A 27,229-nucleotide genomic window follows, 5' to 3' on the forward strand; every position below is an offset into this window, starting at 1 on the left:
TGCTGTTAATGCTTGTGTAGTTAGCCGTCTACAGATACAACCCACCGCAGGACAGGCTGTTTCAGTAACTGAGGGTCAAATACGACCCGTTTAGAGGACAAAGAAAATGATTGCATGCAGAGAGAGGCTGGAGTCGGAGTGACAGACAGAAAGCGTGTATTTAAATGTATGAGTTGTGATTAGCTAGTAACCTGTTAGCTTGTTTGTATAGTTTTCTTTAGTTTTTCCTGGTTCTGATTTAGCAGCACAGCAGATGGAGAAGAAACTGTAACTGGTCTCCCAAGTCCTGCCATGGAATGGCCCAGTATGGCACCTTTGGCAGGACTAACTGACAAGTTCCTAATGATCAGAGAGTTCTGCTTAGCTCATATTGCTACAGCAGATCAGATAAATACACTTGTCCTGCATCTTTAAGACATCCAGAGTCCAGTTAGGAGACCATTACAGTGATCAATCCTGCTAGAAATAAAGGCATGGATGAGATTTCTCCACGTCTGATTTAGTCAGAACATCTCTGATGTTGTGGATGTTCCTAAGGTGACAAAATCCTGGCTGCTGAAACTGAGATCAGAATCCAGTAATACACAGTAAGCGGTTTCTGATAGTCGCGTTGGCACTGTCGTGCTTACAGTCACTGCTAAAGTGCTAAGGCAGGAAGCAGTAGCCATGTGTAAGTATTTACCAAGACATACATTTGCTTGACCTCAAAATATTGATAGACATAATATACACATTGGCCAGCGAACGTGTGTCTTGATTGTACTTATGCCTGTTTTTAACCAGGACATTTCAGCTGAGGTGTGGTCTAATTGAATATTACAGCTAGAGATCTAAATGCTGTCTATGTCTGAAGATTTAAACATGTAGCTGATGTAGTTTCTCCACTGTTTATTTGAACAGTTCTGGGTGTTGGGTGTTTATGTTTGGCTGGTTTGCTGGGATTTTTTTCTGCTCTATTTTGCTTGAGCGACAAAAGTGTAATGAACTAAATAACTAACATCTGAAAGAGTGCTGTTTAAAAGAGGTCACAGCAACGGGTCTGTAACCTACAATCAGTCTGTGAAGTCTTCTGCCAGCTCTATCTGTCTCTCTTCCTCCCTCTCTCTCTCTCTCTCTCTCTCTCTCTCTCTCTCTCTCTCTCTCTCCCTCTCTCTCTCTCTCTCTCTCTCTCTCTCCCTCTCTCTCTCTCTCTCTCTCTCTCTCTCTCTCTCTCTCTCTCTCTCTCTCTCTCTCTCTCTCTCTCTCTCTCTCTCTCTCCCTCTCCCTCTCCCTCTCCCTCTCCCTCTCCCTCTCCCTCTCCCTCTCCCTCTCTCTCTCTCTCTCTCTCTCTCTCTCTCTCTCTCTCTCTCTCTCTCCCTCCCTCCCTCCCTCCCTCCCTCTCTCTCCCTCCCTCCCTCCCTCCCTCCCTCCCTCTCTCTCTCTCTCTCTCTCTCTCTCTCTCTCTCTCTCCCTCCCTCCCTCCCTCCCTCCCTCCCTCCCTCTCTCTCTCTCTCTCTCTCTCTCTCTCTCTCTCTCTCTCTCTCTCTCTCTCTCTCTCTCTCTCCCCCTCCCTCTCTCCCTCCCTCCCTTTTTCTCCCTCTCCCTCTCTCTCTCTCTCTCTCTCTCTCTCTCTCTCTCTCTCTCTCTCTCTCTCTCTCTCTCTCTCTCTCTCTCTCTCTCTCTCTCTCTCTGTCTGTCTCTGTCTCTCTCTCTCCCTGGTTGTATATTGTAGTTTTGGCACAGGTGAAGGTTGTGGCTAGTGAATCATGAGGAAGGGCTGCGTGGAAGAATAGGAGAGAGGTCTCTGAGGGAGGGCATTACTTTCAGAACATCAGTGTTGAGAAACATTTTCATCCCCTGCAGACTGTCTTCCAGTTTTTCTGCGTGTTTTGATCTAATCAAGACAAACCAGGCTAGAGGTTTCTCTCCCTCGTGGAGTAAACACAGCAGTCCTGCATCAAGGAAGGTTTAGTCACTCTTTAAATTCATACAGCATGAATTTAGTCAGCCAGCCTGAAAATGCATAAACATATGATTGTATGATATTATTCTAACCAGCACTGCTAGTCTGTGATGTGATCGTGGTTTAGTTGATGTGGTCTGACTGAGCTAAGCCTAGCATGATTAAATCATCTGGTCCAGGCTGATATTTCCTGGACTATTCAAGACAGATTAGGACATAAACATGCAGATTGCTGACACTCTTGCAGAGTTTTGTAGCGCTTTATTGCAGTGACACACGTGTGATGGCAGCTTTGCGACACTAAAACAAAAGAGTGATTAAATGAGAAAGGAGAGGAGGGACGGCTGTGTCCAACTTGTGTCCTGTAGGGGGCGTTTATTATCAGAATCATTCTGTGCTGGCATGCATGACATGCAAGGGACTATAAATAAAATGGTTTTATGTAATTACAGATCAGATTTCATAGACCCATATATAAAAATTACATTCATTTCAGAGTTTGCCTGCTCAAATCTGCGACACCAGCAACTCCAATGTACCTGATACACTCGTACCAGCACCACATACACCACCTTGCCTCTACAATATGAGCAGCCCCATTCACACCTGCCAATAGCATTGCTTCCAGGTGATTTGATCATATGGACAGCATTGTAAATGGGAGATGTGTTGTGATCCCAGCACTCGGACCACCTTCAGAGGCGGTCAGGGACATGTGTGACCATAACATTTGTAGGGCAATGCTTAAGCATCTTAATGTCTTCTCTACCATTTATTTAGAAGATATATCACTGATCTAAATGTGTATAACAGCCCATACATTCACATGAAGAATACTTTTGTCTGACAACAGACACAGAGAGTCTGCATGAATCAAATGTTAACACATTTTCTACAAAGAAAAAATTTTATTTTTGGCAAATGTTAGTGTATTGTTCTGTTTCACATATCAAAAAGGAATAAAACTTAAAATATGAGTGCCATAACTTTTGTGCAGGTAACATTCTATATTTATTTTTTTACCAATATGATAAATTCAGCAAATAAAAAGTAATTAAGTGCAATAAAATGTGCAGACGTGTGCTCTGGAGAGGATGTATTCACTTAATTACACTTAGAAATCAATAACAACACAGAATATGACCAGGAGAGCCCAAATTTTTGCCTGCAACTATATGAACAGATCAGATTAGATAGAGAGAGATGTTAGTATAAGGAGTTCACCACCCGTATTATATATGGTCAGGGTTTGGGTATATTTCCAGTAATGGATGTGGGTGAGGAGAGCTGATAAACTGTGGGGTAACAGATGGGTTACGGTGTGGATTTAATAAACAGGTGGCATTGGGCTGCTCCTCACTGTTCCTCACAGTCTATGGGTGATCTGTGATCTCGCTGTGGAACACTGGAAAAGAAATTCTTAAAAGTTACATAAAATGTTATATAAACATAATTACTCTGTATAAGTGCTTCATTTAATTGACCTAATTTAAGTTGATGTTACATGTTTCTGTGAACTGGTACACTTATTTGAATTATTTAGTTTCAACAACATTGTTTTGTCTGTGCAGTTCATAGTCAGCCGGGCCATCTCCGTTCATCTGTGTCTGTGATTAGAACCGGAGGGGGGTGTGTGTGTGAGTGAGAGTGAAAGAGCAGGAGTGTGTCAGGGCTGACTGTGATATCAGACTACAGGGTTTCCCTTTTTCCACAGTGCAGATTTTTCCCATGCAAGCAGGAGCTCTCACAGTTGGATCTGATTAAAAACCTCCCCTAGACCCCCCTCTCTTACACACACACACACACACACACACACACATACACACAGAGAGAAAACACAAATAAATGGTTAAAGGGTCCTTGTGCTATTTTTTTGTGTGGGTTTATGAACCAAAAACACACACAATTCATTTTTACAATTAAACAAGCTGGTTTTGCTACTGTGCCTTTCACACTGATGTATGTAAATGAGCTTTCTTCTGATTGGCTGTCTGTTTAGTTAGGAGTTTTGGGAGTTTGTACATTAAACTTTTATTTAGGTCACTTTGATTTTCCCTGGCAAGGGCCCTTTAACATTTAGACACAACGTGCGATTCCAAAACGCTGTATATCCATTCGTAACAATTTTTAGTAAAGCCAGTTATTGATAAGCTCATTTTTATTAATCTAATAAAGGGAGTATTACTCATGTCATTGATATTTCGTGTATGTGCAAAACTCACAACCAACATTGTATATTATAAAATATAGAAAGTTCTTTAAAGTCTCATCTATTTTGAAATGAAATGTAGAATATGTACATGTAGAATGTAGAATAAGCACAAGACAGAAAGGCAGCCTCAGCACATTAATGTGAGCAGATGGAAGTTCTTCAGGTGTTATGAGCCTTTGGACTCAAACCAAAGGGATTAGTAAAAACACACACACACACACACACACACACACACACACACACACACACACACACACACACACACACACACACAAGTCAGATTCCTGCAACAATGCCAAAGATGATTTAATGCAGGGAAAATAGAGAGCGACCAAGAATGATGTAATGCCTGTGTGTGTGTGTGTGTGTGTGTGTGTGTGTGTGTGCGCACATGACCTGTGGAGGACCTTCACTCTTTACTAGAGGAACTGGATTAAATGTGTGCTCTGTCGATTGAACCCTGACCTGAATAAGGCAAATTCAGACACCGTTTCACAGCTTCGCTGACCAACAGGCCTGTAAACCAGCTTTTATGCCGCCTCCACTCCACCAGCAATGTTTTACTGTGGACATTAGAGGCTACAACTCAATTATTACCAAGCGACTAGTGATTTAAAAAAATAGTAATGAAAGTAACGAATGAACATTATAGACATCAGCTATGCTTTTCGATGTGAATGTGTGCAGGTACCACACATTTAAGAAATACCTGCTTTCATCTCTCTTCGCTTCTGTACACTGTTTTTTTTTTCTCAATCTGTTGTTCTGGGTCTGGGTGAAATGGTTAATTGTACAGAAACTTGATATTTTTAGAGTGGTGGTGATATAACAGTGTTTACCATGCAAATAGACATTCTTTATAAGAGGTTTTCTTTTGGGTCTATTTTGCCTCAGTTCCCTACATGTACCCCTCCACTAGGAGTGTTTTTTTTTTTTTTTTTTTAAAAAAGAGTTTTAAGATAAAATCTGCTATAATCTATCGTAAAAAACTGTCCGAAACATCAGGCAGTGTACTCTAAAACATTTCATTCATTGACTTTCTGTGAGGGACCTTTTTAGAGGTGAACGTCTGGTTCCTATCATCACCACTCTGAACCATTCTGACTCCAGAATGGAGCATTTCAGACTGCTCTGAAATTGTGAAAACCCTCAGAGGACACACTTTTTAATATTTTTGTAGGCTTTTTTTGGCATCAAAACAAACAATGAAAAAGTCAGTGGTGCAGATTTTCTCTCTATACAGAACATACGATTCTTTTTAAAACTATATAATTAATTACATAACTACATAACTACATTTCTGTAGGTGTGTGCCTGGCCTCAGGCCTCAGGAGCTCCGCTGTGTCTTATTGGTGAAAAGCCTGTAGGGCTGGTTCTTATTAAGGCCACTCTGCTGAAATTAGGCTTGACCTGCCCAGAGGGGCAATGCACTGACCCACCAGTGTGTGAGAGTGTGTGTGTGAGAAAGAGGAGGTGTTGAGAATAACAATGCTGGAGCTGAAGCAGCAGCTGTAGGAGTACTAGCATACTGAATTGATAAACCTACATATCTCAGATCTGATGTGAGTTTGTAATTAGTGGAATAAATAATTGACAAATGTAAAAAATATTAACGTATGTAAAAAAGCAGTGAATAGTTCATTTGAGCTTGGGCTGTTTTTACACCTTGTTTGGCGTGATGTGTGTGACACATGTGGGTGTTTGTAAAATTTGCAGGGACACAATCGCTGTATTACTTGCACATTTGCCATGAATATAAAAAATGTAGATAGAGAAGCTCAACATCTTTTATGTGTCCTAATCAGAAAAAAAGGCTTGATTTCTGTTTCTTTATAATTGTCCTTGAGAATTGAACCAATAAGATGCTGGTACTTGGCCAACAAGAAGCTCTGTGATCTGTGTGCCAAAATCAAACGCAATGTTTTGCTGTTTTGTTATTTTATTGCGGTTTACTGCCGTTATTAGCAGCAGCTTCAGCTACAGAAATGATATAAACATCTGTAAAGGGTTAGATGTTAAACAGGAAGATTATTCAGACAGTTCAGCACGTATGAGCTGCTGGAAGAAGAGGAAAGCCTGCTCTGTTGTTGATGAAGTCAGTTGTTTGGTGTGGACCATCTCAGTACCACCAGCATTTAGCCTTAATTTTAGTCGTAATAATAATAATTGTTGTTATTTTGAAAGTGACTGAGACAGAGGCAGGATTTGTGTAATGTATGTGTCTACGCTTTGTGTTAATGTTCATATTTAATTTTGAAGTTTAAATTTCTACAGTACCAACTCGTAAAGTGATTGTTTGGAAAGTATAATCTCATGCTGAGGATGTCAGCCCAGCCAAGTGAGGCTGAGAGTCAGAGTAGCCCACTTCCTGACTAATTCAGGTTGTTTTTGGACAGGAAATGACCTCACAGACGCATACAGCAGTAGCAGAGTTTCCTTCCTGTCAGCTGTCCGAGCTCTGTGGTCGACGCAGATTTAGAGCAAAGTACTCGTTATTAATGATCGGGAGCCGGACACGCAAACAGTATTAAGAAAGAAATAAAATGAAAAATGTAAAGTTAGAATCCAAACTTCTTACTGATGAAGTTTTAAGACCAATTGTTATTTTTCAGAAAATGTCAGATTTCTTATATTGGTTGTAGCTTTTCAATGTGCATTTAAAATTATTTTTTTTTTATATATATTTTCTTAAACTTAGAGTAGCTTTAAACTTCTCTTGTCGACATGGTAATTGTAACTTCTAAGGAGATTTGTTAATTTTAATAGGCAAAGTAGACAAAGTTTCTCAAAGTATATTACCCCCACATTATCAGATGTTTCAAGGAGGATTTCCTCCACTATCACTAATGCTTCTGTTTTTCCTCCTTAACTGATCAGATTACACTGAATACCCAGTTAATGGAAAAAGGATTCATTTAAATTCAAAATGTGTCTTCCATAATTTATGATAAACAGCAGAATATAACATCAATAGAGCACATGACAATAAATTGCGACCTACTTAAAAAAAAAATCCCATATATTACTTATATTTTCCTTTATTTTAATGTTTTCTCTGAGGTCCAGCTTGATCTGAGTTTGATAGTTCCTGTCTGACTGTCAGCTTGATGCTGCATGGGTCAGTGAGAGCTGGTGGAGCTCAGAGCAGTGATCCCTACCATGTTCTTCCAGCAGACACAGATCTTTGTCTGGCAGTCAAAGGACTTATTATCATTAATTGGTATTGTCTGTAATGCATTGTTTTGGTATTCAAGCATCTGTAGTTAATAACCGGATAATCAATTAACGTATATATTTGTTTACACGGTTATAATCTGTGAGGTAGCATTGTTGGGGACTGATTAATGTTTTCAGTTTTTTAATGTTATGCACAAATATGAGAGATTGTGTAAGAAATGTTTTCAGTTTGTGCTTTTTAAACCTTTTCAATACATTTAATGCCGACAATACAGGAAACATGTGGTGACTAGCCTGACTATGATGATATCAGTCAGATAGCCTAGCTAGCACGTATGAATGCCTGTGGAGCAATAACATTACTGATATGAGAGTGTTTAAGATCTTCTCACTATTTATTGATAAGCTGTACAGACTCTGTATTAACAGTGGGTGGTGCTGTCACACAGGTAAAATAGCTATACACAGAGTGAGGTGTGTGGGGGTGTGTGTGGGGGTGTGTGTGGGGGTGTGTGTGTGTGTGTGTGTGTGTGTGTGTGTGTGTGTGTCACATGGTAAATATCTTGTTTCTCTACCTGCACACACTCTTATCTGAGCTCAGGAACACAGAATTTAAAATTTCCACAGAATGTGGTCTGACAGCAAGCACGCCTACAGGAATGATGTCATATTACAGTTTAATAATTAGTGTTTCACAATGCAGTGCATCACAATGCAGCATTGGAGACTTAGTTATAATGTATTATAATAATACTCAATCAAGCATAGACCCAATAAAACATAGACCCAGAATACCTTTTTCAGCTGTAATTTCAAATGCAAACATTTAGACGGTCTAGTATTGTTTTCAGTGTGTCTAATACAGTATTGTGTAATTCCTCCAGTAATGTGTTCACCTCCAGGAATGAGTCCCACCAAAATGATAAAATTGACTCATTTGAGATCTCTCCTAAGATCAAATCAAAGTTGTAGTGAGAACAGATTTACTGCCCTGTGGTCAACTTCACTAGCTTTACACATATCCCTTAAGTGTTTAGGTTAACGGGGAATAATTATAATGTGTAAATTATAAGCAAGGTTTGGTGTGATGTTCTCTGTTCTAGAGAAACTTCAGAATCAGAATTGTTCATAGTGGTGGTGATAGGAACCAGACGTCCACCTCTAAAAGCTCCCTCAGTGAAAATTATTACGTGAGATGGTTATGAATTCACTGCCTGATGTCTGAAACAGTTTTGAAAAGATTTCGGCCTTAAACTCCATTCATGGTGAAGGGATACATGCACAGGGAAATTGTCCTCAAAGAAAACTTAAAATTTAAGATTTTCCACTATTTTAACATCATCAATATTCCATATAAAACTCAGAAGACAGGTGTAGGTTCACTGGTGGTTTTGGATAGTATGTTATAGTCATGGTGACCACTGGTTCTCATCACCGCCACTGTAAAGAAATCTGAACCATTTCACACCGAACCACTCTGAATCCCTCTGTTTACATCTCACACACTGAATTGCGGAGGAATTTTGAAAATATGCTGGAATTCCCCTTTATGATATATATTTAAGATGTTTTCTGCAGGTGGTCTCTGCTCTGTAGTGAAGCTCTTCTCTTACATCTGGGTTCTGTGTGTGGCAGCACTGAGAGAGAAGGAGAGAGAGAAGGAGAGAGAGAAGGAGAGAGAGAAGGAGAGAGAGAAGGAGAGAGAGAAGGAGAGAGAGAAGGAGAGAGAGAGCCGTTTGTAACGTCTGTTCAGAGTCTTTCCAGATCGGAGTTCCGGAAACGTGCGTTTACTCTGTGCAGTGGGGAAAGGTCAAAGGTCACACAAGTTTCCCACCACCATGGAAGACCTCTCCTCTCTTCTCTCTCTCTCTCTCTCTCTCTCTCTCTCTCTCTCTTGCTTCCTCTCCACTCCCTCTGTTTTCTCCTCTCCTCTTACACACATCCTCATTTATCACTGTTAGATCAGCTTGACGCTCAGACTACAGCTCAGTAAAACAGCACGACACACTAACATCAAAGCATGTAAGTTACATCTCAGACAAATACAGCTGCTTAGCTGAGTAGCTGACAGGCTGCTATGGATATTTCAGTCATAGATGACTGATAACACGTGTCTTTCTAGATACACCAGGCCTTCTTTATTGATGGGGGCACTGTGTTTTTATTTTTCTGAGTGACCAGGCTCATTCAGATGGTGCTAACCATAGACTGGAAGACTTTATAAAGACTTTGAAAAGACATTTGAAAGACTAAAGTCACATATAAAGACAGTGTCACAGGTTTTAGGTACAGACTATGATTTTTGCAAAGTCTAGGAATCTTGTAGTTTCACTATGTAAAAGACTGCAACTAGATTTTTGAGATTATTCCCCATCATACACCTGGTGGAAATTTACAAGCAGATAAACACTTTTCCTTCCACTCTATAGTGGTGCAGATGGGAAGATATGTTGGCTGGGTGTGTAAAGATCTGGGGCTCAGCCCAGTTCATTGTAGCACTGTATACTCTGGAAAATCATCAACCAGAACGGTTTTAATTAACGAGTAAAACATGCAGTTATTTTTTTTATTTGACATAAAGATTTACACATCAACACACATGCAGCGATTCAGCGCTGCTGATTGGGTGTCATGAACTAAACCATAAGAAACAAACAAAATAGGAAACCACTGAAACAGAAAACAGGAAAAACACTCTCTCTCTCTCTCTCTCTCTCTCTCTCTCTCTCTCTCTCTCTCTCTCTCTCTCTCTCTCTCTCTCTCTCTCTCTCTCTCTCTCTCTCACATTTCAATGAGCCAAGACTTAAAACTTAAGATAATATTAAACATGGTTGATTTTGTCACAGTGTCAAGACGAGAAGAAGACTGACTTAAGACATCTTGAGTACCTCACACCCCTTCATTACTGGAGAAAAGCTGATTGAAAGGCAGGAACCAGCCACATTTTTGTGTGAACCTCAAAAGGGCTTAGGTGGTTAAATCTTCTCCCTGTTTACGGGGAGGTTCTGTCTCTGTTTAGCGGCAGCGCTTTTCCATCGTTCCTCCGCTGTTAGACTCTGCGGACTATGTTTACAGTAATTATCCTTCTGGTGTTGGTTTGTCACCAACAGGACGGCCCCCCTTCATATCCGTACCACCCAGAATACTGACTAATTCGGGACCGCACAAATTGCCTTAAAGACCCCCCCCCCCCTCCTCCAAAGGAGGCCTGCGTGAAAGAGAGAAAGACTGTTTACAGTGTAGACAGCAGCAGAAGGCGGGAACTCCGTCGTAGTTAGACTTAGGAACCCAGCTGTCAGAAGCACAGAAGAATCCCACAGTTCTAGAAGGATCTTGGGCGGTTCCTGATCGAGGAGATGGATCACAGGGCGGTTTGTGTGGAGGTTTCAGAGGGTTCGGATCCGGAGCTGCGCCGTGAGTAACTCCGTTTACAAAAGACAGCTAAAGAAGAATGAGGCTGGTTTCAATTAGGAACAACCACGACTACAATACAGCCTGTATCTGTTACTGTTCCACAGAGAGAGAGACAGAGAGAGAGACAGAGAGAGAGACAGAGAGAGAGACAGAGAGAGAGACAGAGAGAGAGACAGAGAGAGAGACAGAGAGAGAGACAGAGAGAGAGACAGAGAGAAACATACAAAACACATCCTTTTTATGTTTTTTTTTTTCTTTTCTTTTTTATGTTTGTTTCCTTCAACCAAAGCCAGTGACTGAATAGAAAGAAGATGCTGTTGATGCTGACTGTGTTCTCCACCCTTCTGTCTTTTTCTCTTTCTGTTTCTCTCTCCTCTCTTTCTCCTGTTTTCCCACCTCCCCATCTTCTCTCTCTCTATCTTTTCTCTATCTTGTCTTCTTGTCCTATCTCTCTTGTTCTGTCAGTCTCTCTATATCACTATCCCTTCTCCTTTTTCTCTATCTATCTATCTATCTATCTATCTATCTATCTATCTAATAATCTATCTATCTATCTATCTATCTATCTATCTATCTATCTATCTATTCTGTTTCTCTCTCCCTCTCTCTTCAGCTCATGCTGTGATTATGAGCGTGGAAACTACTGTAGATTTTTTTTTTTTTTTTTTTTTTTTACAGCGGAAGGAAATACTTCTCTTTGATCGTAGACTGCCTCTCTTTCACTCTATCAGTCTTTCTTCCTCTACATCTTTCTGTCTTTAATTCTCTTTCTCCTTTCTTTGTTGAAGAATCTCTTTCTCTCCTCTTCGCCCAACATCTCTGCTCTCAGCAGATTTAAATTCTGCAGCAGCTAAAACAACAGCCCTGATTAAACAAATGACTTTGATCTCTCTCCGAGTTTATCTGCCTTTCAGTGCTTATTCAGATATGTGAGTCTAGTGTTAAAAGGCTGTAGGAAAGACCTTGAGGAAAAACAAGGCTGAAGTTTGGATCACTGTAATAATATTATTCTGAAATACAGTGAGGGATCTGAAACATCCTGCTTTGAATTTTGCTTCTCCTGAATCGTTTGGCATGACAGATGCTTCTGCAGTGCAGTATTAGATTCAGCAGAGACTTCTCACCTGTTTGGTCTTGATATCATTGATAAGACAGTAACATGCACATTATTACTGGCAAAATAATTAGCGATGTAATGATTCACTAAATCCATAAGTTGATTCATTAGGATATGGTGGTGTCTTGATTCAGTACATTCAGTACAGGTAATGTCATTTATGTTAGCTTGAAGTTTTTTCCTACCTCAAAGTTCACTGTCCTGAACCAAATTTCTACTATCCTGAGTAAATATTTGTATTTTAAAGTGTTATTCAAATTTAAATAAGCTCACCATACTTATTTGAATGAGGTCAATATGGTAAACCTAATGATCGAATCAACGTTTTTAAAAAAACTGCACAAATTAAAATGATCAATAATCTTATCATTAGCATTTGCATGCATAGGTAAGCAAATATGACCTCACCTACCTGCAGACCATGTCATGTTTAGTCAGTTCATCCATCACATGCACATGTCCAGACGGGCAAGACTTGATGTGACCCTCAATCGTTCCATGAGGAAATGAAGCTGAGGACTTGCTTTGTATTCGTGCTTTGCCAGTGTCTTTGCCTGCGCATCTTGCTCTAATGTCACTTGTCGACAGATAATACCATTGGCTTGTATCGCTTATATGACTGAGATTATTTTTGCATGCCGAGGATTGAAATATTCTGTTGAATTGAGTTTGACCTCAGTCTCAATGTCTCTTTCTGCTTGCCCTGGGCATTCAGTTGGTCGTTATTGTTATACCATGTAATATGTTCATATTTTCAGTTTTAGTGTATTTCAGACTGTAGAACATAGGGGCGTAACCTGAACTGTCACAATACTGATGTTCCGGTTTGATGCATGCAGTCGTACGGAGAGTACATGGAGGCCTATGTGTGAAGATTTATGAATGTAATGTGTAACTAAGTTTCAGAAGTGTGAGTTCTGCCTAGAAACCTTTCACTGTAACTCATTAGCACATTATCAAGATGCCATGCTGAGCTTAGCTCAAGCTGATTGGTGTCTGACGAAGTACGTCGCACTATAGTGACTGCAAATGGCACACAGGAGCTGAAAGACCCTTCTGCTTCTTTCAAATCAGACAAATATTGCACTCATAGTGAACTACGACAGCAATGGAGAGCGAAATGCTGAACGTCAGAATGCTGCCTAGCTGTAACCTGCTGTTCCTTCCTGCTTGCAAGGGTCTTTCTTTTGGGAGGGTTGGCCTAAACCCTTTACATGGTTTTCAAGTTTTCTTACACACTTGAATAACCTAAGAATAGTTTCAGTTTGCACTGAAGTACCGGTAGTTAGTGAATAATAAGCCTTAGTGTGCAATAAGACAGATGTTAATGGGCTAAACTTGATTTTTATGTATAGCCTAACTGGAACCAACACAATACACAAATTTCATTTTTTTATTATTTTGTTAATTTTGTGCTTTTGCAATGTAAGTGACGCTCCGGGCAAGTGTGCTTACTAGTGTATTTGTATGTGGTGTTTCACTTCACGGATGGGTTAAATGCGGAGGTGGAATTTCCCCGGTTGTGGGATCAAAAAAGTATCACTTAATACACTACAGGCTGATTTAGCCTGATTTAGATTTAGACAGCACAGAAAGACTGGACAAAAGCTGTGCTTTATAATGTGAGTAAATCATGTGTGCAAGTGAAGACAATAAAATGGGAAATATCACTTAAGCTTAACAGCCGATATTCCAAAAAAATATTCCGAAGCTTTTTATCACGCAGATGGTTTCTTCCCAGTATCGGGAGTAGAAGTATGCCTTTTGCTACATGCAGGCTAACACTGTTGTGCACTAAACTGACATCTGAAGACTGGCAACCTCACCAAAATACCCCAAACAAAACAGCAGTATTTACATTGTGGTAGTTTAGAGGTGTTTGGCAGTTTTAGGCTGCAGTTTGAGGAGCTAGTGTTGGTGTAAAACAGTGTTGAAGTTTAATAGTAGACTTAGACAGTGGTGTTAGACTCCTTGTAGCATGTATATAGCATTATTCGTATTTTGACAACCGAATGACCTTGTAGTGGTGGGCAATATGGCAAAATGCAATGTCACTATACTTCAGGAAGGTTTTTTATAGTACAGTGTGTCACAATATTTATTTTTTCTGACATAAAAAGTTACAACAGACAAAGTAGTGCCACGGAAACGGAACTAATTTTGCTGTATTTTCAATCAAACATTAAGTACTGACAGTATCAACAGTATGCTGAGAAAAGCATATTGTGGCATATTGTGATGTAATTTATCACAATGACAGTAAATATTGTCATACTGCCCATCTCTACAGCCTTATAGTTTACAAAAACCGCTGACATTCTGGGGGCAAATGTACGAAGAACGAATTGAATCAGTTTTGGGCTGCTTGGTTTATGACAGGGCAGTAAATTGCATTCACTTTCCCCGTAGAGGAAACCAGATAAGACCCAGAGTGCCTTGTGTGGTCACAACACTTGACTACAAAGTGATGCATGACTTCTGAGGTATATTGTAAAATATAGACTGTTACAGATGTAGACTGTAAAAACTATACACACTACAGATTGTAACTGCATTTCAGTCACTGATCTCGTTTCTAATCACAGAAACATCCCAAGTAGAGGAACTCCAGCTCCAGCGGGACTTTAGATTTGTGGAGCTGGAGAAGATGAAGTGGTTCAGTGTGAGAGAACAGGCGAGGAAGAGAGGGGTCAGCGAGCTCAGCCAGCTGGGGGGGGTCTCTCGGGGGGTGAAGAGTTTTCACAGTGAATCACTCCTGCTACACAGCAACAGGATACATAATCAACTCCATGTGCTTTAATTACACACCAAGTCCACCGCCAAACCGGCACACAGTCTCTCTCAGTGCACTTCATTTCAGGCTGCTTTACTGACTGGAAAAAATATGACACATTGGTGTTTCTGAAGCTTGGCTTATAAAGGTTTTATAAAGTTTGGAAAGTTTGAAAAACCCCTTAAACAGCAGACATACTATTCAGTTTTTGAATCTTTATTATTCAGAAACTACTTTGAGTTATTTAGTAACTATGATGCATTATGCAAGACATACTATAAATCCTAAATCGACAGCTGCAACTCTGTTGGTCTCCCTTTCTCTCTCTCTTTCTCTCTCTTAGTCTCTCTCTCTTAGTCTCTCTCTCTTTCTCTCTCTTTCTCTCTCTCTCTCTCTCTCTCTCTCTCTCTCTCTCTCTCTCTCTCTCTCTCTCTCTCTCTCTCTCTCTCTCTCTCTCTCTCTCTCTCTGAGGATTTTGTGCAGATAAACACTTGTTTGCTCTTCAACTGCAGCAGTGTAAACACTTCCATTCTTCAACAGCAAACTCGTCCAATCTGCAATGCCGGGCGTGCGAGCTGTAGTAGAAACAGCTGATTGAGTTTAGAGAGAGCAGTTTTGTAATTTGGCCTGTTTGTTTGTGGTTCCTGATAGAAAGAGGAAGTGCATGTTAAACCTCCGAGGGCCTATCAGCTTATCAACGTGTGCAATCGAGATAGGCAAGGAAGTCAAATGTTAAGTCTTTTATGGCTCTCCTCTCTCTCTCTTTCTGTCCTTTTTCTTCCCTTAATCCTCATCATACTATTTTACGCACTTCCCTCTTCCTGCCTACATGTACATACAGTATCTCACAAAAGTGAGTACACCTCTTACATTTCTGCAAATATTTTATCATATGTTTTCATGGGACAACACTAAATTAAATGTGACTCATTAGAGTTACAAGGTTCCAGGTGTGAATGGGGAGCAGGGCTGTTAAATTTGGTGTTTTGGGTACAATTCGCTCATACTGGCCACTGGATATTCAACATGGCACCTTATGGCAAAGAACTCTGAGGATGTGAGAAATCAAATGGTTGCTCTCCACAAAGACGGCCTAGGCTACAAGAAGATTGCTAACACCCTGAAACTGAGCTATAGCATCGTTGCCAAGTTCATACAGTGGTTTTCCACTAGGAGTACCAAGACACCTGTCTCTTGCCTATGGTCAAGCATGGTGGTGGTAGCATCATGGTCTGGAGCTGCATGAGTGCTGCCGGCACTGGGGAGCTGCTGTTCATTGAGCGAAACATGAATTCCAACATGTACAGTGACATTCTGAAGCAGATCATGATTCCCTGCCTTTGGTTTTCCAACTCTGTAACGACCCAAACACACCTCCTAGATGACAACTGCCTTGCTGAAGGTAAAGGTGATGGACAGGCCAGGTATGTCTCCAGACCTAAACCCAATTGAACACCTGTGGCGCATCCTCAAGCAGAAGGAGGAGGAGCGCAAGTTCTGATTGGCTGAGTAGCGTCACGTGTGATATTTACAACACATGCAATTGGTCTGTGAGTCTCCGGGCACTAAAGCTACCATAAAGCTGGAAAGATACTCCGATTAAAATAGGACCACCCCATCAAAATTAAATAATTCTCCATAGTTCATCGGTTATGGGTCCAGGTCCGCATAGGACAGCATCTGGGCTAGAAGATGACCAACACAAACTGTGCAGCTATAGATGAGCTATCGTCTCTGACTTTACATCTAGGTGGACTGACTGGTGGTAGGATTATCTAATAGATCGGACAGTGAGTGGACGCAGTGTTTATGAACTCCAGCAGCGCTGCTGTGTCTGATCAACTCTTTGCTATATTGCTATAATGCCCAGCCATACTTCAAACACTTGATTTGTCAAATGAGGTGTGTGTCTGCTGTTTTGGAATGAGAACCTGTAGTCACACTGGCCTTTCAGGGTAAGGCTGGACACCCCTGTTCTCTGCCTTCTAGGTTATTCTTTATTTTAACGCACACATTTAAGTCAGTTTATCTGACATCATTATAATAATTAATTTGTTGGATTAAGACTGTGCATCACTGTTCTTTGTCTGTCCACCTATGTGTATGTGTGTGTGTGTGTGTGTGTGTGTGTGTGTGTGAGAGAGACTCCTCCTGCAGAGCAGTGTGTGTGTGTGCAGGTGTCTGGTCTGTGGTTTTTTGAGCAGAACCGTTACGTTCTCTTCCTGCTGTAGCTTCCTCTAACCTTTACTCACACGCTACGCTGCTTCATTGCTGCAGCTTTCTGACTTTATCTGCTCTGTTGATGTCACCTCCTTTAACATTTCATATTTAGTGTCTTTTCTTCTTTCTTTCAGTTTTGTGGTGATATCCGTATCGGTTATATTAGTAATTAAGTAATCTATGATTATTTTGACAAGTAACTGAGCAAACGGAGCTCTTGTAATAAAACTTGACTTAACCAAACATGAAAGATGAATCAAGAAGCCTTTAACCCTTAAAGATCAACACAGGTAATGTGATTTCTCAGTGCTGGTGTCAGGTTTACGTTGAAAGGTGAACAACATGATCTAACAGAGCTCAAATTTCACCCGTCCACCTCTGCGTGGGAGTGATATGGTATTTTAGCGGGAAGGGGTTAACCTTCCTGTTATCTTTAGGGTCAGTTTGACTCCATTCAATAATAAACGTCTCTAAATAAATGATTGACATCATTAATTCACTTCATATTTAATGACCTTTCCTAATTTAATTGGGACGATTAGGTCAGGTCAGGTGAAAACACCTGTAGTAGTGCGAGAACTTTGATATTTCCCTGAGGTTTTAACTGCTGGGGTCAAACTGATGTCCAGGACAGATGTTAGTAAATTAGCAGAATTTAGGATGAAGTGTGAATGCGAATGAATTTAATGTTGATACAACAACATACCTGTACAAGACACAAAATAATACACAGGGACATTACCAGGAGGCTCACATGTGGACAAAAGCTGGTACGTTACCAGGAATTACAACCATATGTTCATTACACACTACATAATGGAGTGTTTTTTTTCTTTCCTGTTTGAAAAGGGTTCTGTAAAGCATCAATAAGGGTTTAAGGCTTGACACCTTTTTTAGTGCTGTGTAGAACCATTTTCAAAAACAACACTTTCTACATCAGCCTGAAGAACCATTTCACCATGCAGGAAATGGAGCTAAAGAACCCTTGAAGAACCATCGTTTTTAAGAGTCTAACGTTCAGGGTTTTGGGTGGGAAAACACCCCTTTTTGTTGTTATTATAAATTTCATTAGCGCTTAAAAACTCTCTTTTTAGCCACAAAGTATAACTGATTGGATATATTTGTAATGAATTGTAATAAGTGAATTATGCAGTTTTGTGTTCAGGGAGCATACAGCCCAAATTTAAAATTTCAGATTCAGGACACTGATCAGTTCTCGGGGCCACCAGAGCAGCAGGTTGTCTTTTGATGTGTTGGAATAAAAAAAACACAACACTAAAAGGCAAATATAACTATGTTTAAATAAGATTTAGCTAGCGCACACACACACACACACACACACACACACACACACACACACACACAGCTCCACCATACGCACACTACTGCTGAACTCCATTGAGTGCCTCCTTGAATGGGGGGTGGGCTATGATTGGCTAGCCTTTGTCATCTGACCTGGAAGTGGGCGTGGTCTTGAAGGAGTATCTGAGCCCAGCTGGTGTTGCAAACTGACTGAGAGAGACTGTGTGTGTGTGTGTGTGAGAGTGAGAGTGTGAGTGAGAGTGTGAGAGAGAGAGAGAGCAAGCGTGCTGAGGAAGGGTGAGTCATTTATCTGTTCTCCATGTTTTTCTCTGTTAAACTCAGTTCAGGATTTTGTTGTTTCTTGTTCTGCATGCGACATGTTCTCCTTACAGATTAAACCTGGGGAAGAAAGAGAGAGAGAGTGAGTGAGTGAGTGAGGCTGTGTGTGTGTGTGTGTGTGTGTGTGTGTGTGTGTGTGTGTGTGTGTGTGGGTGGGGTGGGTGGGCAGTTATTGCAGGAGTTGGTTGAGCATTATGTTTCACTCCCCAAAACAGTCTCTCTCTCTCTCTCTCTCTCTCTCTCTCTCTCTCTCTCTCTCTCTCTCTCTCTCTCTCTCTCTCTCTCTCTCTCTCTCTCTCTCTCTCTCTCTCTCTCTCTCTCTCTCTCTCATGCACACTTTATCTACTACCCTTTTCCTGTCCTCTCTCTATTTCTCTCCTCCACCCTCTCCTTTTCTTTATCATTTTCTTTAGCTCTGCTTGCTCGCTCTCTCTCATATACCCTCACACTTTCTCTCTTTTATACTCTGCCTCTCCTTTCTCTCTGTGACAGTCATTCTTTCTCTCACTCCCTGATGCAGTTTTTCACATTCTCTTCTTTTTTTCTTGCTCTCTTTCTCTCACAGTTGTGCATGCTCTCATGCTCTCCCACACCCCCCCACTCTCTCTTATTTGTGTGTGCACTGAAACAGATGATGAGCTCCACTGAGGGGTTCTCTGACCCTCCCCAACCCCCTTTTGTCTTTCTCTTTCGTTCCCTCTCTTTTCTTTCTTTTGTCTGGACTTTCTCTGTCACCACTCTGCAGAAGCACGGGGGAAGTTCCTCGCCTGTTTATTCTCATTGCTGTGTGTTCTGTTTAAGTCTCTTTTCAGTGCTGTTAAATTTGATTGGCCACTCTGTGTGAATCATTGTTTGGTCAGAAAGCCTCTGTAGCTCCAGCTCAGTTTTATTTGGAGAGTTTAAGTACAGACTTTTTAGGTCCAGTGGATGAGGGAGTGAATGCAACTTTCAGCTGTATGACTGTTCTGCAAGCCTGTTTTTCTTATTTGCTTTGCTAATCAACTAAATACATTTTGCAGTAATGCTAAAAGCACCACGGTTGCATTTCACCTCAGTTTCCTTGCTGCTGCTGTTTAAAAACTTCAGTAAGTCAGTAATGCTTCACCTCCATGATTTGCATATAAAAGCAGAATTACACTCACCTTGTCTACAGTGTGAACGATTGTCTCCTTTTCGTCCTGTCCTGTTCCTGGTCAGTCCTCTCTGAATCCACAGCAGGGCTCCGACAGACCTGATAACGATAATCTAATACTCCTCTCTGATATTCAGAAACATCCAGAGACAGAGCCAGTTCTACCTAATAAACGACATAAGTGGCTGCTTAGGGCCCCGTGGCCACAAGGGGGCCTAGTCACAACTTCTTAATAATTACTGTAGTTACTGTTACGTTGCTTTTGACTGTGCTCAGACTGCAGGCACATCGAATTTGAGATTAAAAGATCTGATTTAAGAATCAAATCCGATGCGTCTGCAGTCTCTTATTTGCGACCACCAGTGTATCTGTATGGGTTGCTGTGGTAATGATGTAAGCGTCAGTAACAACATAGCTATGCTGGTAACGCAGATTTTAAACACTGATGATGGACAGACGGAGGTTCATCAACTGGCCCTCCAAGCTCTTCAGAATTCTCTGGCATCAACATGAATGTTTGGCGCTCTTCTTGAATTCCAGCACTTCCGTCTCTTTGGATTTGATATAGTTTTTTGTTTCTTTGCGAAAGACTTTGAAATCCTACTTGAGCATCCAGACTGATGGATCTGTAAAAATCTGATTGGAATAGAATTTGAAGTCAAATGAGGTTTGGATCTGATTAGCAACAAGTCAGATCTCACATGTTTTTGATGTCCGGAGTATCAAAACAATCTATATATGACAGTCAGATTTGGGCTGGCAGTCTGAATCTAATAGATGCTATATGGTCCAAACATACAGACCAAAAACTCAATGAAATGGCACTTTAAAATTTTAACAGGATCTTTTTTTTAAAATTATTTTTATTTCTTTCTTTATTCGTGAGTACGTGTGTCTATGACACTGTGCCACTTTGAAACTGAAGGGTCTAAAGGATGTGACTGAGAATGTGGTTGTAGCTCAGCTCTGTCGCTGACTAGGCTGACCACTCTAGCTAATGTCACCCAGCTCCAGAAACTGTGAAGATGTGTTTCTTTGACAAATAACATATTGGCACGTCGATCACAGGTGAGAAAATGCCTCTCGTAAGATGACTAGTCCTCAGCATCCAGTGTTGTACAAGTTAGCTGTACTTTTAGGTTGTGTGTGTGAAGAGGCAGCCTCCGTTACTCATCCAGCACACAAATGACAGATCTACATCAGCCTTTTTAAAATAATAAAATGTTTTAAAATATATTCTGTGTGCTAAAAAAATCCATGCTGCCGATATTTTAGCCTCTCAACACCAGTGCAATCAACTAAAGAGGAACCCACCAGCAACAGCTATATATTAATAAGGCAATAAGCCACATGAGGCTGTGGGTTGCTGTGATTTTATCATGTTCTTTGCCATGACATGAAGCAGAGTACCTAAAACTCCCTTCTCTGTGATAAAATCACAGTAACACACTGCCTTGAGTGGCTTATTGCTTTCATAAAACAGTGGCCCACATAAAATATAATAAAATACACAATGTTTTAGATAATTATCGAAGTTATTAATAATAATCAACATGAACAAGTACTCCTCTAGAGTATGGTATCATTGCTGTGCAACCATTGACCACTGAATGAGTGTGTTAGGTTGCCATTCCCTGTAAACTGCAGACATTTCATGACTTTTTTTAAAAAATATTTTTTGTATAACAGTAAAAATATGCAATATCACACTGTTTAGCACAGATACTTTCAGTTTATAAGTAATTTTTGGTCACCAAATTATCACCGTGAGTCTTTTGCCATTCTGACCGCCACTTTTTTCATGCTGTGGATGCATCTCAAACGGCTCCCTTCTCCCTACATAGTGCACCACATAGAACTTTAAATACTGGCTCCCGCACCCCAACAATGCAAAATATCACTAAAAATGGTCATTTGGGATTCACCCACGTACATACTCGACGAGCAGTGCAGTATTTGACAGCAGAAGCTAGAATTTCTAAACTTAATGTTACACAGCACATTATTTAGCTAGGGAATAAGGAGCCATTTGGGATTCAGACTGGGTTTGATGATACGTCTGCGTTTCAGCCAGAAATTTGAAGTGTGTAAGTCATTCAAGTGACATTCTTTAGACTTTTATACTGCCGTTTTCACGTGAATCATATCGTTAGCAGTAAAAGGCTGTGATGTTAATGTAGGAGTTGTTTAGCATGTTTGCTGTCTTTTAACCTGTTGGGTTGCTGACCAGCCTAGTTCTAGTAAAGAAAATAAGTTTTCAGCCCCTCAGTTTAAACAGAAATGGGTTCCTACGCCATCAGTATACACGGTCAGCGTTAGAGTCAGAGATTAATCCACTAACAGCAGCAAGGGTTTTTCATGTCGTGGCGCAGTAATACAGTTCATTTGCTGTGAGGTGGTCATAGCTGTGGTATATTGTGGATTTTACAGCAGCTTCGAATGCGGCTCAGCCAATCAGATTTTAGGACCGGAACTGTCAGTTTTATAAATTGGGATTGTGGCCCTCCATTGCCACAGTTAATGGGATATCCATTCAATAACTCCTGCAGATATTTGAATAACATGATTAGTTGGAACAGCATTTTTGTTTATCCAGCTGTGCTATCTAGTCAGATGATGCAAGATGATATATTTTTACTATTCTAGCTAAATGTTAGTCACCAAGCTGAAAAAGCTATTCCTGTTTCAGTAGCTAATAAGCTGTTATATAGCCCTCTGTAAGCTCTGGTTGATGGGTAATGAAACTTGCCAGGCACTGGGGAGAGAGATCTGCCTCGCCATCAAGGTGGATTGCAGTGGTGTTAAAATCTGCAGGAAGTTCTTTAATAGCTTTGTGCACCAACACTTAATATTAGCATGTTTTCCTTTAAGAAACTGAACCGTCAATGAATGCCCTGAATCTGCAGTTGAATTTATCTGGGTCATATATTACCTGTTGAAACCACCATTTCCTCATATCATGAACTCTTTTGAGCAAAACATACGGAAGAGTTGGTTGGAGCAGTTCATAGATATTTTAGATCGGCCACATTCTGCACTGTTTCTGTGATGAATTGGCGCTCTGGCCTCCAGTTTGGCTTGCATGCAGGACTGCTAAACTATGAAATATTGTTACTTGAGATTTTTAAGTACATTTTTTATTTTTTGGACAGTTTAGGAATGAAGTAAAGGGGCAAACATAATGACATCCTATTCAAAACGTCATAAAGTCGTTCATGATGATTAGAAGTAAGATCAGCTGACCTGTTCCTTTAGATGGAATAACTTGATGTGTAGCCAGAAGTATATTTAGCGGAGAAGACCAATAGCTTCCAAAGGAATAATTGTCATTTGTTGGATAAATAATTGTTGATGGTGTTTAACAGTCTTGTTAACAGCTTTTGACTAAATCTGTTGTCAGTCAGCTGTTTGGGCGCGCTTCTTTCCTGCACAGTGAGGAGAGATTTTAGAATGGACCGGTTCAGGTGAGTGCCCCTCAGCTGGTCTGTCTTACCTGCACTCAGGTGTGTTTTAACATAAACACTGCCGTCATGTTTAGTGCATTCTTCTAAACACCTACAGGGAGCCTGTCTGCACAGCACAGCAGCATTCTGTCAGTTTGTACAGTTTCCTGCTGCTGATTGATAGTCACTTTGATCTGAGAGCTGTTCTGCTTCTTCTTTAACGGTTACAGTTATGAATCTGAGTCAGAGATACCACAAAAAAAGCTTGCACTAGTTGGAGTATGGTAGAGGAGTACATTGTTGGGACTTCATGGTCCTGGAAGCTGAAATGTTCTAGACAATTGCTGTTAGAACTGACTTGTTTTTGTAAATGAATAATTTGCTCAAAAAGGTTTTATTGAAATGTATTATCTAATAGAAGTGTTTGTGTTAGTTATGTATATGTATGTTATGTAGGGGAGTAATGATTGATTCGTCTATTCTACACAGATTGTTTTGGCTCAAAAATAAATTTTTCAGTGTTTTTAGTGCTGCGCTACCCTCTAAGAAAATATACCCCCAAACTACATCTACAGTTTATAAGTTCTTCAGAAAAGAAGCCCGGTCATTTCTGCCTTGGTGTGTCCATGGCTTAAGCTCAGCCCCTCCTCACCTGCTTTACTCTGATGGGCAGATTCCTAGCTTTGGTCATAGACAGTGGGTTCCACATAAAACAATAAGTGAAAGAGAGGTGTGTCGACAGCTTACTGTGATTTCTCTACACTTCTTAATTTTCTTCTTTTTTTAAATACTGTATTCAAATCATTACACTCTTACTAGGAAGGCGAACCTTTTAGATAATCTTAAGCAAATTAGACAGCTAACAGGTGCCTATTAGCCTGCATTCACCTTTGAATGTTCTAGAATTTATTGTAATGTGTTCCATGTTGGTGGCATCTAGTAGTGAGGTTGCAGATTGCAGCCAACTGAATCCCCTTCCTCACACCTTCCTTTCCAAGCATATAGTAAAACCTACGGTGGCCATCAGGTTTTCTGCCAGCGTTTGTCCTGATCGTTTTTGCTTCATGTTTTCTCTTGTTGTGAGGATTCACCCTCCCTCACTTTTTCTTGTGATAAATAATACATTTGATTCTCCATTTGTCAAAATTTGGGTTAATAAACTTCTCACAACACATAAGCGTCAGTCAGCCCTGGCAGCGACCACTGATGATTCTTCTTTTCACATCTTCCAATTGGAGCTACAGTACCACCAAATTCAAGCTGGCCCTTCAAGAACGTGAAAGGTGCCCTCTAGAGCCGGCGTTTGGTTTGTCCATTCTGAGCTTCTGTAGAAATATGGGAGAGCAACATGGTAACCTCTTGGAAGCTAATGAAGATAGAACGATTCATAGTAGTTACAGGTGAATGTATACCAGTGAAGACAGGGCTTTGTTTACTATATTCCATGTATGCTAAGAGATCGTTCTAAACGCTCTTACACACTGCCTCTTTAACAGTTATACTGAGTCATTTACAAAGAATAGGGAAAACTTAGAAGTAATTAATTACATAAACTTTGCAAAGATTGGCAAATTTAATGTATTTTCTGCTTTGCAGCATGTTGTGCAAAATATTCTTCCGCTTGTGTTTGTGTCCGTGTGCATCCACTCCTACAGTGGAGCAAAGAGTGGATTTTAAGTGGAAATTGAGGCAGTCGTTGCTGATCTTGGCACTGAAAATGTTCTTTACTGAGAGACCACTGAGATACAATAGAGTTGGATTTATTTCCAGACATCTGTAAACTCTTTTTGCTCTGTTTTGATTAGACTTCTTCAAAGTCTGAGACATAATCAGGCATGACTGTGGCTGCTGGAAAGAGCTTAATTGACTAGCAGGCCTATGTGTTGAGGAGGCTATTAATAAACAGCTAATGGATCCGATATCTCTGCATGACGACAAATGGAGATTTTTCTGTTTTCTTGTGACGGAAATCAGTATCTTAAGTGGGTTAATTGAGCCAAATACCACAGCAGGACAATGAATGGAAAGCTTTGTGTTCGTTAGTAGTTTAAAGCTGGGCATGCACCACAACCCCTAACAGGTTTCGAAAACCGAGAGCAGCGCTCACTTAACACCTTAACAACTTAACACTTCATTCTTTTACAGAATTAGTGCCAGGTTACAGAATTTCTCGCCTGTCATATTGCTCTATTATCATGGGATATGAACAGAGCTCTTCTTTTTCTTTCGGCTGCTCCCTTTAGGGGTCGCCACAGCGGATCATCTGCCTACATCTTGCCCTATCCATTGCCTCCTCTACTTTCACACCAACCATCTCCATGTCCACCTTCACTACATCCATAAACCTTCTCTGAGGTCTACCTCTTCTCCTTCTACCCAGCAGCTCCATCTCCAACATTCTTTACCAATATATAGAATATGAACAGAGCTCAACTGGACTAAACCTGTTTGTGCTTTTATGCACACAAGAAGTGTAGCAAAAGCACAAACCTGTGAATATGTGGTTGCGAAATGCCAGTCAAAGTCAAAAGTGGAGAAGTGCAAACTGGCAGCTGACTTTGAAATTGTAAAGAGAGTAAACAGTAAAAAAGTTAAAAGTGGACTAATAATTGTGTAGCGTAGGCACAGAAGAGATTCGGGTTCGAGTCAAGTCTAGAGAAAGCACTTTAAAGCTAGTTACCAATAGGTTAGGGAGAAGGCTAGTTACCTAATGGGTTAGGGAGAAGGCTAGTTACCTAATGGGTTAGGGAGAAGGCGAGTTACCTAATGGGTTAGGGACAAGGCGAGTTACTAATGGGTTAGGGACAAGGCGAGTTACCAATAGGTTAGGGACAAGGCGAGTTACCTAATGGGTTAGGGACAAGGCGAGTTACCAATAGGTTAGGGACAAGGCGAGTTACCAATAGGTTAGGGACAAGGCGAGTTACCAATAGGTTAGGGACAAGGCGAGTTACCAATAGGTTAGGGACAAGGCGAGTTACCTAATGGGTTAGGGACAAGGCGAGTTACCAATAGGTTAGGGACAAGGCGAGTTACCTAATGGGTTAGGGACAAGGCGAGTTACCTAATGGGTTAGGGACAAGGCGAGTTACCAATAGGTTAGGGACAAGGCGAGTTACCTAATGGGTTAGGGACAAGGCGAGTTACTAATGGGTTAGGGACAAGGCGAGTTACTAATGGGTTAGGGACAAGGCGAGTTACCAATAGGTTAGGGACAAGGCGAGTTACCAATAGGTTAGGGACAAGGCGAGTTACCAATAGGTTAGGGACAAGGCGAGTTACCTAATGGGTTAGGGACAAGGCGAGTTACCTAATGGGTTAGGGACAAGGCGAGTTACCAATAGGTTAGGGACAAGGCGAGTTACCAATAGGTTAGGGACAAGGCGAGTTACCTAATGGGTTAGGGACAAGGCGAGTTACCTAATGGGTTAGGGACAAGGCGAGTTACCAATAGGTTAGGGACAAGGCGAGTTACCAATAGGTTAGGGACAAGGCGAGTTACCAGTAGGTTAGGGACAAGGCGAGTTACCAGTAGGTTAGGGAGAAGGCTAGTCCCGAGCTCAAATACTATTAGACACAAAAGTCCAGGTTGATACATAGAGAGAAGGAAGTTAAACACAACACAGGTGCAGTACAATACATTACAATGAACAGTTAACTCTGCTGTGAAAGTGATCTGGTTTGCATGATCCGAAGGCCAGGATTTTAAGTGATGAATTGTAGGATGCATGTTGCTGTCAGCTTCTTAAGCATATTTTTCATTTGTCCTGGAGGAGGGCCACAGCACTGCACACTTTGGTGATTTTGCCCTGCTTCATCATTTAAGAACACAAAACCTGCGCTGCTGTGGCCCTCTGGGACTGAAATTGATTAATGAAAACCATGGTTTAGCATTTTCTCTGGTCATGTGGTCCACTCTTTATGAAATCCTTTGTACAACGCATCAGCTGTGCCTGCTAGAGTCGCACTGGATAAAAAACTGATATTGTGGTTATAGTGGTACAGACTGGTGATTGTGAGATGCTTTGCAACGTGTTAAAATGTTTTAATCAATGTGATGTGGATACAGATCGGCTTGATTGTTATTATGACCCAATTAATACACTTGTTGGACTGCATGAACTCAATAGTTAAAATGTATTCAAACTCATCTGAACC

The 27,229-nt window shown here is 40.8% G+C and overlaps 1 protein-coding gene across 6 annotated transcripts in view; it reads left to right on the plus strand.

Moving 5' to 3' along the window:
• sept9b (septin 9b) overlaps positions 1 to 27,229 on the plus strand; it is a 134,596-nt gene that overhangs the window by 68,966 nt on the left and 38,401 nt on the right. Inside the window, exon 1 of one of the 6 annotated variants that reach the window (XM_037536434.1) lies at positions 10,635 to 10,745. The exons of 4 other annotated variants lie outside the window; for them this stretch is intronic. In XM_037536434.1, coding sequence (XP_037392331.1) covers positions 10,688 to 10,745 — 58 coding nt within the window. In that variant the 5' untranslated portion in view covers positions 10,635 to 10,687. Of the gene's footprint in view, positions 1 to 10,634; positions 10,746 to 18,324; positions 18,455 to 27,229 lie in introns of those variants that run through there. One more of the 6 variants, XM_037536435.1, reaches the window with a different exon arrangement.

This window comes from Pygocentrus nattereri, chromosome 30, assembly GCF_015220715.1.
Source record: "Pygocentrus nattereri isolate fPygNat1 chromosome 30, fPygNat1.pri, whole genome shotgun sequence".
Taxonomy (NCBI): domain Eukaryota; kingdom Metazoa; phylum Chordata; class Actinopteri; order Characiformes; family Serrasalmidae; genus Pygocentrus; species Pygocentrus nattereri.